Source organism: Camelus dromedarius, chromosome 3 (assembly GCF_036321535.1).
Source record: "Camelus dromedarius isolate mCamDro1 chromosome 3, mCamDro1.pat, whole genome shotgun sequence".
NCBI lineage: Eukaryota > Metazoa > Chordata > Mammalia > Artiodactyla > Camelidae > Camelus > Camelus dromedarius.
This window is the reverse complement of record NC_087438.1, coordinates 24,295,718-24,310,270: the sequence shown is the minus strand read 5'-3', so window position 1 is coordinate 24,310,270 and position 14,553 is coordinate 24,295,718. Positions and strand designations below refer to the sequence as shown.

General features: G+C 45.7%; 1 protein-coding gene across 2 annotated transcripts in view; it reads left to right on the top strand.

The window, feature by feature from the left end:
* PRLR (prolactin receptor) overlaps positions 1 to 14,553 on the top strand; it is a 140,659-nt gene that overhangs the window by 108,348 nt on the left and 17,758 nt on the right. For both annotated transcript variants that reach the window (XM_031443880.2, XM_010977605.3), the window contains exons 3-4: positions 10,754 to 10,866; positions 13,613 to 13,745. In XM_031443880.2, coding sequence (XP_031299740.2) covers positions 10,797 to 10,866; positions 13,613 to 13,745 — 203 coding nt within the window. In that variant the 5' untranslated portion in view covers positions 10,754 to 10,796. The remainder of the gene's footprint in view (positions 1 to 10,753; positions 10,867 to 13,612; positions 13,746 to 14,553) is intronic.

The window sequence follows — 14,553 nt, the reverse complement described above, 5'->3', positions numbered from 1 at the left end:
GCCAGTTGGGAGCTAGGCCCACTGCTTGCTGATGTACACTAATGGGACGGTGGGCTTATTAAGAAATATGTGGAGGGATTCTTTGGTAATTGACAGCAACACTTCCTTTTTGAAATGTTAAGCATAGTGTACCCCATTTTCCTAAGTGCAGTTGTCTTGCTTTGGGTTACAGAAATGCTTCGCTCTTCAAAGCTCACTTTTCCTGCAACCGCATCTCAGTGGGCTTTGTCACTCATCTGTCCTCAAGTTCATATTAATGAACACAAACAGCTTTATTGGAGGAATCCATAAGTTCTCAAGATATATCTTGCACGAATATGGTGGGCCTACTGATTAATGGGAAGAATATGTTGTAGAGTTCAAGGTCAAGTGCTTTTTCAGTGGATCTGTGAATCAAAGTAATGTGTAATATATGGCTTTATTAAAATATTCAGTTAGCCATCCAACAATTGGTGTTGAACACCTGCAGGCATGTATAATTGTGACTGTTGTGTCGGGGCTGAAAATATAGAGAAAGCAAGGCAGTGGTGACTCCCAGACTTTGGTGATAGTATTCAAGATGGAACAGTAGGCTGGACGTCAGAGGCTTCCTTCTTATTAACAGCTCTTCTACTTGGCTAAAGATAGTAGTTACCATCTAAACTAAGCTACACTGATTGTCCTGGAGTATCTGGATTAGTCGTGCTATATAAAGCTAGTCATTATAACATCCAAACTCTGTCTCAGAAGCTTAACAACCAAAGGTTTGGTTCTCACCCATTACAATCCAGTGGCATCAGCAGGGGTTGCAGGATCCTTCCATCCATGGGCTGTACTAAGCCTTTAAGACTGACATGCTCAATTTCATCTTCCTCTGGACAATAACGGATCAGAGAGACAGAGAGAATATGAGAATGTGTGAATGTTTTAAAGACCAGAACTAGACAAGAAGTGTATCATTTCTGCCCACTTTCAGAGGCCCCCAACTCAATATCTGATCCTGTCTAACCACAGGGCAGTCAGTGAGGTAAACTATAGCTCTTGTGCCCAGAAAGAAAAGGAGAAGCAAATTCTGATGGACCCTAGAAGCTTCTGCTATGCCTGTGAATGGTCTCCCAGAGTTGTAGCTGAGGTGGTCCTGCAGGAAGCAGGAGTTAGAGAGGGAAAATGCTTTTGACACATTCTTGAGAATTTCTTCTTAGACACTGCAGCTTTCTCAGATGTGCACACAGCCACCCTCAAAGCTCTAAAGAGTCTCCCATCTGGTACTTGGCCAAAAAGCACCTCATCTCTTGAGGCTCCAGTTGCCCCATGTGAAAAAGAGATGGGTTGGATCAGAATTCTTTCAAGTCTTTTGGCTCTTTTTATATATAAAATGCTATGATTCTAGAACTGTTGCTGTTCATTTCCTCCTGAGACAAATAAACAAAGAGCCAGGAAGCAATGCCAGTTGGTCAATAATTTTTTTATTTCATTTTTTAACTTTCCAAGCCCACATTTCTAAAATTAAAATATACATAATAGACAAGATTGTCACCAATATAATAGTGATCATTTTTATGGCAAAGTTGTTTTGCATTTGGATGAACAGCACATACACACACATATGTAACATACACAGAGCTCCCTCTGTGAAATACAGTTTTGTTTGAACAGTCTTGCAAAACATATGTTCTCCTCCTCCTGCTCTTGCCCTGTGTTAGTCAGTTCTACGGTGGTAACAAATGGTGCCATCTCAGTGGCTTACAACACATTTCCTTTATCTTCCTTTGCATAAGGATTGTGGATCAGCTGTAGGTTGACCATGGCTTTGCTGGGATTGGCTGAATTCAGCTGGTTCCACCTGTTTTCTCATTTTGGAGCCCTGACAGAGGAAATAGCCATTGTCTGGGATATCCCGAGGGCATACAGAGAATAAGAGCAAGAAGCCTTCAGCCAGTAAATACAGTCCCATGCAATTGTTCTTAAGGCTTCGTTTGGACAGAAAAATTCACACCCACTCACATTCCATTAACTAGAATTTTTCACATGGCCAAGTTCAAAGTCACTGAGATGCATGTGAACTCCTCACACAGGGTCCATGTGCTGACTTAAAGAAAAACACACAGTGTAAGAGTAGTGAGTTTTAGTTTTATTTGTGGACCTTACTGAGGACTATATAGCCCAAGAGACAGGCTCTCAGTAGCTCTGAGGGAACTGTGCTGAAGAGGTAGGGGAGGAGACAGTTTATATATGATTTTTGGCTGGGGTACACATGCAGTGGAGCATACCTCTTGTGAAAGATTACTGCTGGTCACAAAGAATGGCTATCTCAAGTTAATGATTTTAGTGCTTTCCTATGAATGGGAAGATGCAAGAATCTGAGGCTATTAAAACTTTTCATGAGATATGCATCTAATTATCTGAGGGAACTGTTTTTCCAAGGCAGAGTGTCTCGCCCTCTTTTTCATCCTGAATTCTTCTCAGGGTGCACTGTTAGTGAATACAGTGGCTGATTTAATCCTTGTAGAGTTGGGTGGTGAGCTCTTTGTTCTTCTTTGTTTACACAAGTGTGTCCTATGACAGAAGGTGGGGGTTCGTAATCCTATGACTGGGAGGGAGTAAATTGTTGGGGACTGTCATCCAGTCTGCTCACACCTCCATTGCCTCCATTGAAATTCTAATTGCAACATTCCTCATGGAGAGGAAGCCACTCTACCTTGGCTCTTAGCCCTTATGCTGTGGGAAGTTCTTTAACTAGAGAGAGTTAGGAGGGAGATGCAGTGAGCAATGGGGGAGTGGAGGGATTTTAGCAAATGTTTATGTAGTCCTCATTGTAGACAGGGCACTGTTTTAAGCTCATCACAAATACCAACTCATTAAATTCTCATCATGGCTCTGAGAGGTACGCAGAGGCAGCAGGGCAGACGGAGCCTGACCAGGGCCCCCAGGAGGGCCAGGTTAGGGTAGCACAGGAGAGGGAGACAGATGAGAGGAAAAGGAGGAAGGAGGGGAGCCTGGGTTCACAGGTCCCCTCCCAGGTCTCTCCCAGTCGAAAAAGGCTCCCTGCAAACCTGCCTTAAGCTGGCCTGAAAGTTTCAGCTACCCCAAGTCTTCCTCTTACATGTGGGAACACTGAGCCCAGAGAGATGGAGTTAAGGATGTGCTGGTAAATGTTGAACAACTGCTCTCTCCAAAGAGGAAAGAAGAAGAAGAAGAAATTCCCACTTACAGCATTTGCCGGTTCCCGTGGTGTAAATACTCCCGCTATGGCTGATTTCAAGCCACCAACACCAAGCCAGCGGGCTTCCAGCTTCCTGCAAAGGTAACAGTTACCCCCTGTTGTGAGCCTGCACCCCTGGAGAGAGAGTCCCCTTGACCTCACAGCTCCTGAAGTGCAGAGCCCTCCCCACAAGAAATGCCCAGGTCAGGTCGGTCCTTTTAGGAAAATGCCCTTTCCAGGCCCAGAGGGTGGAGGAGCACCCCAGATTCTTGCATCTTCCCATTCATAGGAAAGCTGGGCTTTCAAACGTCAGCTTGCGTAAGAATCACCTGAATGCTTGTTAGAAATGCCCCTTTAGGTACAGGCTTGCAACCAGTAGATAAATAAGTCTTGGAGAGCTTAATGCACAGCATAATGATTATAGACAACAGTGTATTATAAACATCAAAGTTTCTTAAAGACTAGATCCTAACTGTTCCCATCTCGAGAAAGAAATGATCATTATGTGACTTGATAGAGGTGTTAGCTAATGTAGTAATATAATATATAAATATATTAAATCAACATGTTGTGCACCTTAATCTTATGTAATTATGTCCCAATAATTGTTTTTAATTTTCTAATTAAAAGAATGCCTCTTCCTAGGCCCCACCCTCTAAGAATTTTGACCTGTTTTATCTGGGATGGGCAGTAGTGCCCAGAACATGCTCTGGAAGCAGTGCCTCAAGATATTCACTGCTGCTGCAGGACCGTCCTGGATTCCCCACAGCACCCTGCCTCAGAGCCACCCTTGGGAAAGGGGAGTGTGCTGAGAGAGCCCTTGATCAGAAAGACAGATGCCCTAGATGGCTCAGAAACCATGGTCTCAAGGTCCCTTGACGTGTCCACCAAGCCATGGGGTTCTGTATGTTGAAGCTTCCTGAAGGTAGGGACCAGCCATGAGAAGTCGAAAGCATGGTGTTTAACGACACGGACAGTGGAGCCTAGCTGCAAAGTTTCTCTCCCTCCAGGCACTGCTCGCTAGCTGTGGGACCTCGGACCACTCAGGGAGCCTCTCTGGGCCCCAGTCTCATCTGTAAAATGGACATATTCTTGGTACTTAAATCTCAGTGCCTGGCATGTAGTACGTCCTATACAAAGGTTTGCTGGCTTCATCACCACACATTTCTGAGCACACAGGAGGCTTTTAAGATAAGGTTGTTGGTTTAAACCACCTATCCCTTTGAGCTTCCATTTCCTCACCTTTGAAATGGGCGCAATGGTATAGTACTAGTGACAGTAATAGCTTTCCTGTCCACTGCACATGATTATTAGAAGAGTCACATGCGACCTGAAGACTGGGTTCCCATTTCTGCTTTGTTGCCTGTGCTGTGAGATAGTGGACAAAGCCAGTTACCTCTCTGAGCTTCCGTTTCCTCTTCCACCAAGGGGAGCCTCCCTGCAGAGGTGGGATAGTATATGTATCAGATGACCTCAGTGGATCCCAACGCTGGCTTTACACTGGAATCATCCAGAGAGCTTTTTTTTAAATGCTCATGTGCCAGTAAGTCCAATTCTGATGCAATTAATCAGAATCTCTAGGGACTTAAGAGGTACCCTGTGTGGTTCTAATGTGAATTCTGGATTGAAAACCACTGACGTCTGTGGGACAGCTTTGTAAACTGCAAAACACAACGTCCAATTTATGGATGTTTTTTGTTCCTAATTGATAATCTTACAATGAACTAGTTCTTCTGAAAATCAGGCCAAAGGGTATTTTCCACCATCTGTCTGAAGTGTGCATTGACTGGGGAGAATTAAAACTCACTCAGTTCCCATTCTGGCCTTCAGGCCAAGCAGGCTGAGTGAAAACAAGCGTCCCTCAGATCAAAGATGTTGCTGGCATGCTGTGGCCAGTGAGTGGAGTTGGCGTCATTGGCTTTGGAAGCCCTGCCTCCAGCCACAGGGAAGCATTCAGTGTTCTGTTTTATTAAGGTGATTGCAGTGCAGAGGCACACACATCACTGTGTGGTGATTTACCCCGGCTAGGTTAGGGGCCAGGAGATCTTTCTACTTAAGTCCCCACATGGAATATCAACCCTGATTCAGCTCCAGTTTGGACAAATGCAATCTCTGCTAACTGTCTACCTCTTAGAACACACAGCCTTCATCATGCACAGCACACCCCCTCCCCTTGGACACATCGTCACATAGCAGAGTCTTCAAGAAGCTCTTCCCTCTGTGAAATCTCTGGGATTCACAAGAGAGAGGGAAAGGGCGTCTGGAATCAGAGGTAGATGTTTTCTATCAGGCTCTCTACTCTAATAACGTCCACACAGCCATGATGTTCTGATTAAACTGCTGGCCTCTAAGGCGATGGTCGTTTTACATAGAAGTGATTCCCTTGTGGAAGGTGCCAGATATTTCCCACTGAAGGATATCTCAAAACAAGGAATGAGGTGGAAACCTGTTTGAGAAGCAATAATATGTAAACTTGATCATTGCAATGGTTAAAAAAAATAGCAACAATGGATGACATATGAGCAAATGTCCTGCTGTAAAATTCTGGGTTATGCCTATGGACAGATAAAGATTTCGTGTCAGGTAAATATGTCTGCGTGCAACACAGGAAGAGCTAGAACCTTCACTCCCCACCCTCGGGCCAGGGTTCTCCTCGCACTGGGTCCCCAGCAGTCAAGGTCTACATTCAAGAGCAGATGCCATGTCACTCATTCTTTCTGCAAACAGTCATCCACCATTGACCTTTGGCAGAGCTTGTACAACAGTGAATGAAACAGCTCGTTCCCGCTGCCACTCTGCCCACCCTGAGCAGATTAATCCCTCTGTTTTCCAGACTAAATGTTGGCACTCTGTGTTGGAAAGACAAGCCAGATTCTTGGAAATCCAAGGGCACCTGTGGGGTTCTCTCCCTGTTATTTTAGCCTCAGGCCATCTAACAGGTGGAGGAACAGGTAAGGAGACCCAGGCAGCAGAGGACCCTGACCCAGCAGACCCCAAAAGAAGCAGCTGACACAGTTCCTAACATTTAAAACAATGGGTGAATGTATTTAAAATCTGCTTGCAAGAAATGAGATTGTTTGCATTTTTAGGATGAGAAAGGCATTAGAAATTTAATTTGCATTTACAGTCAGGAGCTATGGCAGGCAGTGTCCTAATCATTTATGGTAGAAATTGGGCAGAGGCACCAAGCGGGTGTGAAGCATGCAGGGCTCTCCTGCCATCTGAGACTTGATCAGTCTTGGCCGAATCCAAGGTTTACCAAAACCTGGAAAACATAAATGTTCATCAAGGGGGTTGACTAGGTAAATAAATTATGATCTTTCATTCAATGTAGTATAAATGAAGATGAATGAGGTGACATGAAAAGGAAATCTGTAAAGGCACGTGTAACAACAAGGATAAATCATCCAGCAACGTGAAGTGAAAGAAGCCAGGCACACACACTCAGATGCCCGTTGTGTGATTCTATTTCTGTCAAGTCCAAAAGTAAACAAAACTAATCTGCTTAAGCGTTAGAGGTCAGAAGATGGCTTCTATTGGGAAGAGGTGGGCAGAGCCTGGGGGCAGATCCCCGGGGCCTTTCTGGGATGCCATTAGTGTTCTGCTTCTTGACCTGGTTGAAATGTAGACATATTCACTGTGTGATAATTCATTGATCAGAATACTTAGGATTTGTGCTTTTCACCCGGGTGACAATCTTTAAAGAAATCCAAGTCTTGGATGGGGTCTTGCTTGTCCATGGAAATTGGGTTTGCGAAAGCTAGGTAGGGCCCTGCCCAGCATGCTAGGTCCATTTCTAGACTCTGGGGAACTGAGTAAAAAAATCTGAGCCGAGCATTGGGGCAATCATAGCAGATGAGGCTAGACCAGGTGAGGACTGCATTCGCTTCAGGACCGCCTGATCCCAGGTCTTGGGAGCAAGTCCCACAAAATCATCGCGCTGAGATTTCTGGCGTTTGAGATTGGCTCAGGAGTGGGTGAGCCAGAATGTGCAGATGCAGTCTACCAGAGGAAGCTCAGATCTGTTCTTTTTAATTGTCAAGAGACCGCACTGCCCCCTCTCCTATGACGCGCCATCCCTACTGGGGACAGTGGGATCAGCCCAGGCTCTGGGACTGTGGCCCTGCTTTGCCATCCAGAGAGAGTGGCTCTTGTTTCTCAGAAGAGCAAGCTACTAGGACAAAACTTGCTAGAGTTCTTTCTCAACTGTTGGCCTGTGTAGAAGAGACTTGGTTATAATAGAAGGGGATGATGAAGGGAAGTTTTTGGAGAGAATCTGAACAGAAACTACACTGATGAAAGGAGGAAGAAGGGGGCTTTGTGGGGTCACACCACAGTGGGACACAGCTCAGTGGGAAGGCATATTTGAATAAGATAATGGGAGGCGCACAAAGATGGGAGAGTCCCTGAGGGTGCAGAAGCAAAGAAGCCAAGACAGCTGGTCCTGGGCCAGGTGTGGGGGCGGCTGACTTGCTAGAGACCTGCTCTTTAGTTTTAAGTCTTGCATTTTTAAACCACAGTCACACTCAGAGAGCTATTGAGGAATGAAGCCAAGATCATTGTCCTTCGATGGGGGTGTGGGGCTGACTTTTTCCTAATTGGCCTCCAAACATTTGGAGCCATTTACCACTATAAGCATCACTAAAAGTAGTCTGTGGATGCTCTTTGGAACCAGCCCCAGGTGGGGCAAGTACTCTTGATTAAGATCCTGCTTGGGAGTGGACTCAGAGAGACAGAGACCAAATTTATCCCCAGCTTAGTGTCCACTAGCCATAAAAAATGATCAGTGGACAGCAGGAGGGGTGCCTAGTGCTGGGAGAAACCACGGCAGATGACCAGGTTAGCATGCAGTGTAGCATCCTTAGGCGTGGGCAGCTGGGATTGCCTTCCTCTCTGAAAGTTTACTTATCCCACTGTGTTTGCCCTACTGGAGGGTAAGACGTAGTGTGAGGTGGGAATCATTATCAAAACACAGCACTGAGACCACTATGAGTGTGTCCGGTGCTCTGACACAGGAGTTTCAAGGCATCAGAAAGTGCACATGGCTAGTTACCGGATTCTGGGATATCTTAGGACATCCAAGAGGAACTTATTTCTTTTTAGTTTATAAAATGCTTCCTGACAGCATTTTTATTGGAAAACTTAATGTAGGAGAGTTTCTTTGAGCCTGGACCAGGGTACCAGGAAGCATAAGTGATGACAAAATCTGCTCCTGTCTGCCCCACCCTGCTCCCCATCCGGGCGTTTCTTTTGCAAAACACGTGGAACCCTTACTTGGCAGAGCTGTCTGGATAGCACATGACCTCGCCCGGAAGGTATGACTTATAGCATAACGATCTCAAGCATTTCAGTGCAATGCCCGAAAGAGCAGGGACATCTCAGTAAAGAATATTATAGAACTTCAGCCAGTGGGTAAAATTCTCTTCCCCAAGCCAGGCTGAGATCACAGATCTCCAGGACGAAGAACTCTTTGAGGTTTATGTGGACCTAGTGAAGCGGGGTTAGTGAGAACAGCGGAGCTGAGCTCCTCGGGCACAAGTCTGGCGGGTGATCTCACTGAGCCCCGGCTCTGCCTCCTTCACACCTGCTCAAGGCTGGGCGTGCTGCTCACCCCGGCTCCGCTGCTGCTGTCTCCCCCACGTCCCCCACGGAAGGGGGAGTAATCGCACATTCATCACACTGTCCACATAGCAGGATGATTTATCAGACACTCACAGATTTGCCAGATTTCTCTCCCCGAGTGTCACGCGGCTGACAATTTTCTAAACCTCTCTGCACTTTAATTTCCCCATCTGTAATAATCCATGCTACTCACCGGGCTATTGTGAGGGTGCAATGCAACTTTTTGGTATTGAAGTGTAGTCAGTTTACAACATTGTGTCAGTCTCTGGTGTACAGCACGATGCTTCTGTCATACATATACAGACATACGTTCCTTTTCATATTCTTTTTCACTATAGGTTACTACAAAATATTAAATGTAGTTCCCTGTGCTATACAGTAGAAACGTGTTACCTATTTTATACATCGCAGTTAGTATCTGCACATCTCCAGCTCCTAATTTATCCCTTAACCACCCACTAGGTGGTTAAGACACTCAGCACAGGGCCTGGCCTCTAGTAAGTGTTCCATACGTAGTAGGAGTGACTTGAAACCCAGTATGAGCCCTTAACCACTTGATTTAAGTTAGAATTACCCTGAGCTTAGTATGTGCCACCTGGGAGGGCCTATGGAAGGAATCTGGGAAAAGCAACTGTAAGGTTCCCAAAGGACAACATCCTGGCTGCCTTCCAGGAGCCCCAGTATAAGGGAGTAAGTAACTTGATGGTACCTTATACCCCAAATCTCTACTGCCACTAAGATTTTTATTTCCAAGAGGGAGTAGTAGCAGGTGGAGAAGCTTCAAGAAGTTCTCTGTTAGGTGGTGTCCGGCTGTCAGATGGAGACCTGCCCTCTGGCTGGTCTTTTCAGGGCTCATCAAACAACACTCAGTCATTTCAGAAGTCCCAAGATGGGCAGCCGTGCCACTGAATGCCCTTCCCCTGATTTAAAAAAACCATAACATTTAGAGGGAAAATGTAAGCCATGTGTTTCCTAGAATTTATCACATCTTTTGTTTTCAGAGAGGTGTTTGGAGTCCAACTAGACTAATGAACCTTTTTCAAGCGTCTTGAGGGGGAGGGCATAGCTCAGTGGTACAGCGCATGCCTAGCATGCATGAGGTCCTGGGTTCAATTCCCAGTACCTCTACTAAATAAATAAACCCAATTACCTCCCTCCATTAAAAAAAAAAAAAAAAAAAGGTGTCTTGAAAAATCCTTTTTTCTTAGAAAGACATTTAGAGGCTTTGAAAGTTGTTCCAAGGGTAAAAAATAATCATGTTAATAATAAATTGCTCAAAATGCTCAACCCCTGCAGGTTCAGAATTTGCTTAATACTCCAAACCCAAAGGACTTGAATTATTACCGGGATTTGTCATTTCTTGCTTATGGGGTTTTTCCAAAGAGGAGAAAAAAACTACATGGAGGTTCACTAGAGTTGACTGTGTGGTTCACGGCCATACCCATCGCCCAGAAGACTTCCAGCATCTTCTCAGCCTGAACCTTCAGGGGAAGCGCCCCTTTACTTGTGGCATCCGTGAGACCAGGCTGGAGTTAAACTGAACGCACTGACTTTTCAGCCTGGCTTATTTTTGGCTGGTGGATCATAGCTGCCCCAGAACAGTTCTCTTGTAGGGCGTACAATCTGCGTCACATAAAACGGGTGATATATTGTTAGGTGACTGAGATGTAGAGAGAGCAATTTTCCCTTGGGATGTGTGCAAAGAAGCCAGCTGCGGCCAGCTGCCCTTGAACGTTGTCATCTAGTGACCTCTAGTGGTGGAATTTTTCCCAGCATGTGTGCAGCTATGCTTGTGAGCCAAGCCATCCTTGTTACATTTTCCTGCATTCCTTTCCTCCTGTTTTGTTATTCACGTTCAGCAAGGAGCAAGAATCAGTTGCAAACACCCAGAATAAAGGGGTGCATGTGCCTAATCAGACTTTCATTTCAAAACCGTGCCTTCTCTTTCAGTGAATCTCTGATACGTTTCCTGTGGAAAGAGAGGGGCGCCAACATGAAGGAAAATGTGGCATCCACCCTGGTTTTCATTTTGCTACTTTTTCTCAACACCAACCTTCTGAATGGTAAGTACCAGACTGTCCTGCTCTCTTTCATTACCTTAGGTGTTTGTTGAGAGGAGGGGAGAATCCATCACAGTCCTCTTGCAATGCAGTTATGACAAAGGAAAATGCCTGTGTCATTTGCTGCTATTAAATTAGTGACAATATTTTGGCATTAAAATTAATGCAAAAATTAATGTAAGTTAATGAATGCAATTAATGCAGAATCCTGTCACTATCCTCTGACTTCCATCCTCATTCTGGGAGTGCAAGGAAACAGCTCTATCAATGACAGACCAGAGTTTCAGTCCAGGTTCCTTCCCTTACTAGTTGTGCAATCTTCAGCCAATTACCTAACCTCTCTGGGTTTCCACATTTTCAAAGTGAAGATAGTGATGTTTCCTCCACCTTCAATGAAAATCTTTGACAAATCTATAGAGACAGTGGATTGCAGTTACCTGGTGGGAAACAGGTCCAGCCAACTCTGTTATCTGTGCTAATGAAGGAAATGAAATTCACAGCTGAACTGCAGTGTGTGAGCCTGTATGTGTATGTTTCTGTGTATCTATCCTACGTATTTCTGGGTGTGTGTACTTGTGTGTTTTAACTTTCTTATGTACGTGCCTGATTGCAGATGCTTCTCTGTGTGTACCTATGTGCATATACGTTTGTGTGTGTGTGTTTCTGTGTGTATAGCTGTGTGGGGACCAGTGTCGACTTCTATAAGTATGCACCTGTCTATATGATTCCTCTGTGGTGTGTAGGTGTGTTTCTGATATAGCTATACTTGAGCATATGTGTGTGTGTATGTGTGTGTGTACCTGTGTGTGTAGTACCTATGTGTTCCTCTCTGTTTGTGTGTATTTTACAGAGATAAAGACACAGTTCATCAATTGTAACTGTCTAAAGTGGGTGAAGGGAACGTTCTACTAATTATAATTTCACAACTTTACCCTCCTCTCTTGAGTGTCCAAGAGATACTATTAATAACCAGCGATATGTGAAAAAGATAAGCTTTCAGGGAGAGAAGAGGGAAAGCAGACATCAGTCTAATCCACAGGGAACCTTTACTCAAATAATCAACTTGCCTTAATTAGCATCTGAATATGTTCATTATTGAGCGATAAGGTTTTTTGCCTTTTTTTTTTAAATGAACTTTTCTTTCAACTTCACACACTCCTCCCCAGCCACAACAAAAAGTAAACATACAAACAAACAAAAATAACTTCACTCTGTGCAATTATCCTGAAGAAATGTTCCCTAGAGGATGAGCAATGGTACAAATATTGGCAGAGCTGGCCCCAGGCTGGCTGGCGTGGACGGTTTTCGGGGGCCGGGAGCTGGCATGGCTCCAGCTGACACTCAGCCTGCACACTGCATCATGCTGTCATGCTGTTCCAGTACATTCTTCTTTCTGGCCAGTTTCGCCCAAGGCCCCCTCCTGCCATCTGTGTTCTCCTCCAAACTTGCTCTTTCTGATCTGTAGTTCAAGCCAGGAGCCAGCATGAGGGATGAAGGACAGTGTGGGAGAAAACAGAGAAGCCCCTGAGGTTTCGAGCCTGCCTCCTGGAAGCTCTCCTCTCTGCTCCCGACTTTCTGAACTAAATGTTGGGTGTCCAGCTCAGCCAGCAGGAGCATCACCTGGGGTTACAGGGCTGGGCATGGTTGGGCAACCCCCCCGTCCCCTCCCCCTCCCCCACCCAGCAGCATCAGGGCAAACTCAGGACCACTCTTTCCCTCCTTGGACCTAACAGATAAGGAACAAAAGGGAGGGCCAGTTCACTAAGAGTTCTGGGGATTAGGCAACTCAAAACTCCATCCACTCGACATTGGATTTTCCTTGCAGCCCTTCTAGCTTCCAGCTGCAACTGGATACAGCTCGCAGATAACGATGGTAGCTCGTAACCAGAGAGCAGCTACCGACTTCCCCACCTCTAGGCGCTCCCATGCCTCCTACCCCAAAAAGAGCCAAGAATTACAAGGGGGCCTTTGCCTCTTCACCACATAAAGACCCAAAGTGACAGGGGTTGGAAATATAAGAGAAAGTGGACTAAAAACCAAGATTCAGAAATGGAGGCAGGAAAGATGGGGAGACATTGTGAGACTGAATCGTAGGCCAAAGCTGAATGGAATCAAGGAAGAGTGAAGAGAAAAGGGAAGGGGTGGGGAAGATGGGGGAGGCAGCAGCTGAAGTAGGAGCATCAGTGATACAGTGAGAGAACAAAAGAGCAGAGATTGGGTTCACAGTGTGGGGAAGGCAGAACGATGGTGATTAGAGAGCAGAGTAGAGTGGTCCAGAGAGCACTGTATCAACAAATGCCCACCAGGTGCTTGGGAAAAATTCTTTTTAGGGTCACTCTGATACTGTGGGGGGCAGGGGTATCAACTCTACAGACTCTGTAGGATTACGGAAGGGCCACACCCTCTTTAGTCCATATGTATCCTTCATTTTAATGCTCACCGTTGTTAGAATTTTACAGCTAGTCACTGATCCTAGGTGGCTGGTATCTCTGTCTTAAGGTCCACACTCACACACACACGCCCCACTGCAAAGCTCTCTCTGAATCCTGCCAACCTCAAGGCAGCCTACAGAGGAGAGTGGCTGGATGCTGACACCTTGACACTTCTGAGTCCCCCCAACCCCTAGGCTTACTCACCCCAAGACCTCATCACTGGGCTGGTCCCATCAATCTGCTTCTGTCACCAGCAGAATGGTTGAGTGTATGAATGAACCTTAACATTGATTCCAGTGGCTTCTGGCTTTTTCTAGGACAGTCACCTCCAGAAAAACCCGAGATCTTTAAATGTCGTTCTCCTGAAAAGGAAACATTCACCTGCTGGTGGAAGCCCGGGGCAGATGGAGGACTTCCTACCAATTACACACTGACTTACCACAAGGAAGGGTAAATGTTCTCTTCTCTCCTATCAAACCCTACGTGAGTGTTCTCACTCTCCGGACCAAAGGAACACTGATTCTGGGTTAGAGTTGCCACACTTCCCTGGATTGACACTGATAAGGCTCGTATTTTGGGAGAGAGGAGTCAAACATCCATGTCCATGTCTTCCTGTTAGTGTCCCTGCCACATTTTCAATGCACAGAAGCTTGGCCACCACCATGGCCACACAATATAGTCACGTTCCCATTGCCTGTCGTAAGCTTAGGTTGTAGCCCAAGATCATGTATAAGTGTTTCCTAAGTGCCTGTTAATTCTAGGTGCTTAGCTATCCACCTTGTGCCATTTATCATTTTTCCATAATCATTACTTTTGCAACATAAGAGGATTATCTTGTAATCCTTGACCACCATGGTATCCTAGCTTCTCGAACTTGTTTCATGTGCAAGAAAATAAAGAGCCCTACAAGGAAGAGAAGGTGAGGACCTTTGCATTAGGAAATTGCTGACCCAGGACCCATGATTCCCAGAAAGTGTATGTGGAGGTAAATTGTAGTACAGACTAAAGAGGGTCATCTCTGGGCAAGGATTTTGTCACAGTTACAGTGCGACCCTCCTGGAAGTCCAGGGAGGGCTGTCTCCTGCCCCAGGGAAGAAAGCTTGTAGTGAGAGGAACAGCTGGCCCACATCCCAGGGACTGCTCTCTGTTGTACACAAAGCTGTCATCCCTTCTGGGACCCAAAGGGGTGTCAAGCAGACAGATTGCAGGAACTCAAACTGGCAACCGAAGTGGAAAAAGCCTCCACACCTGTGTGGTG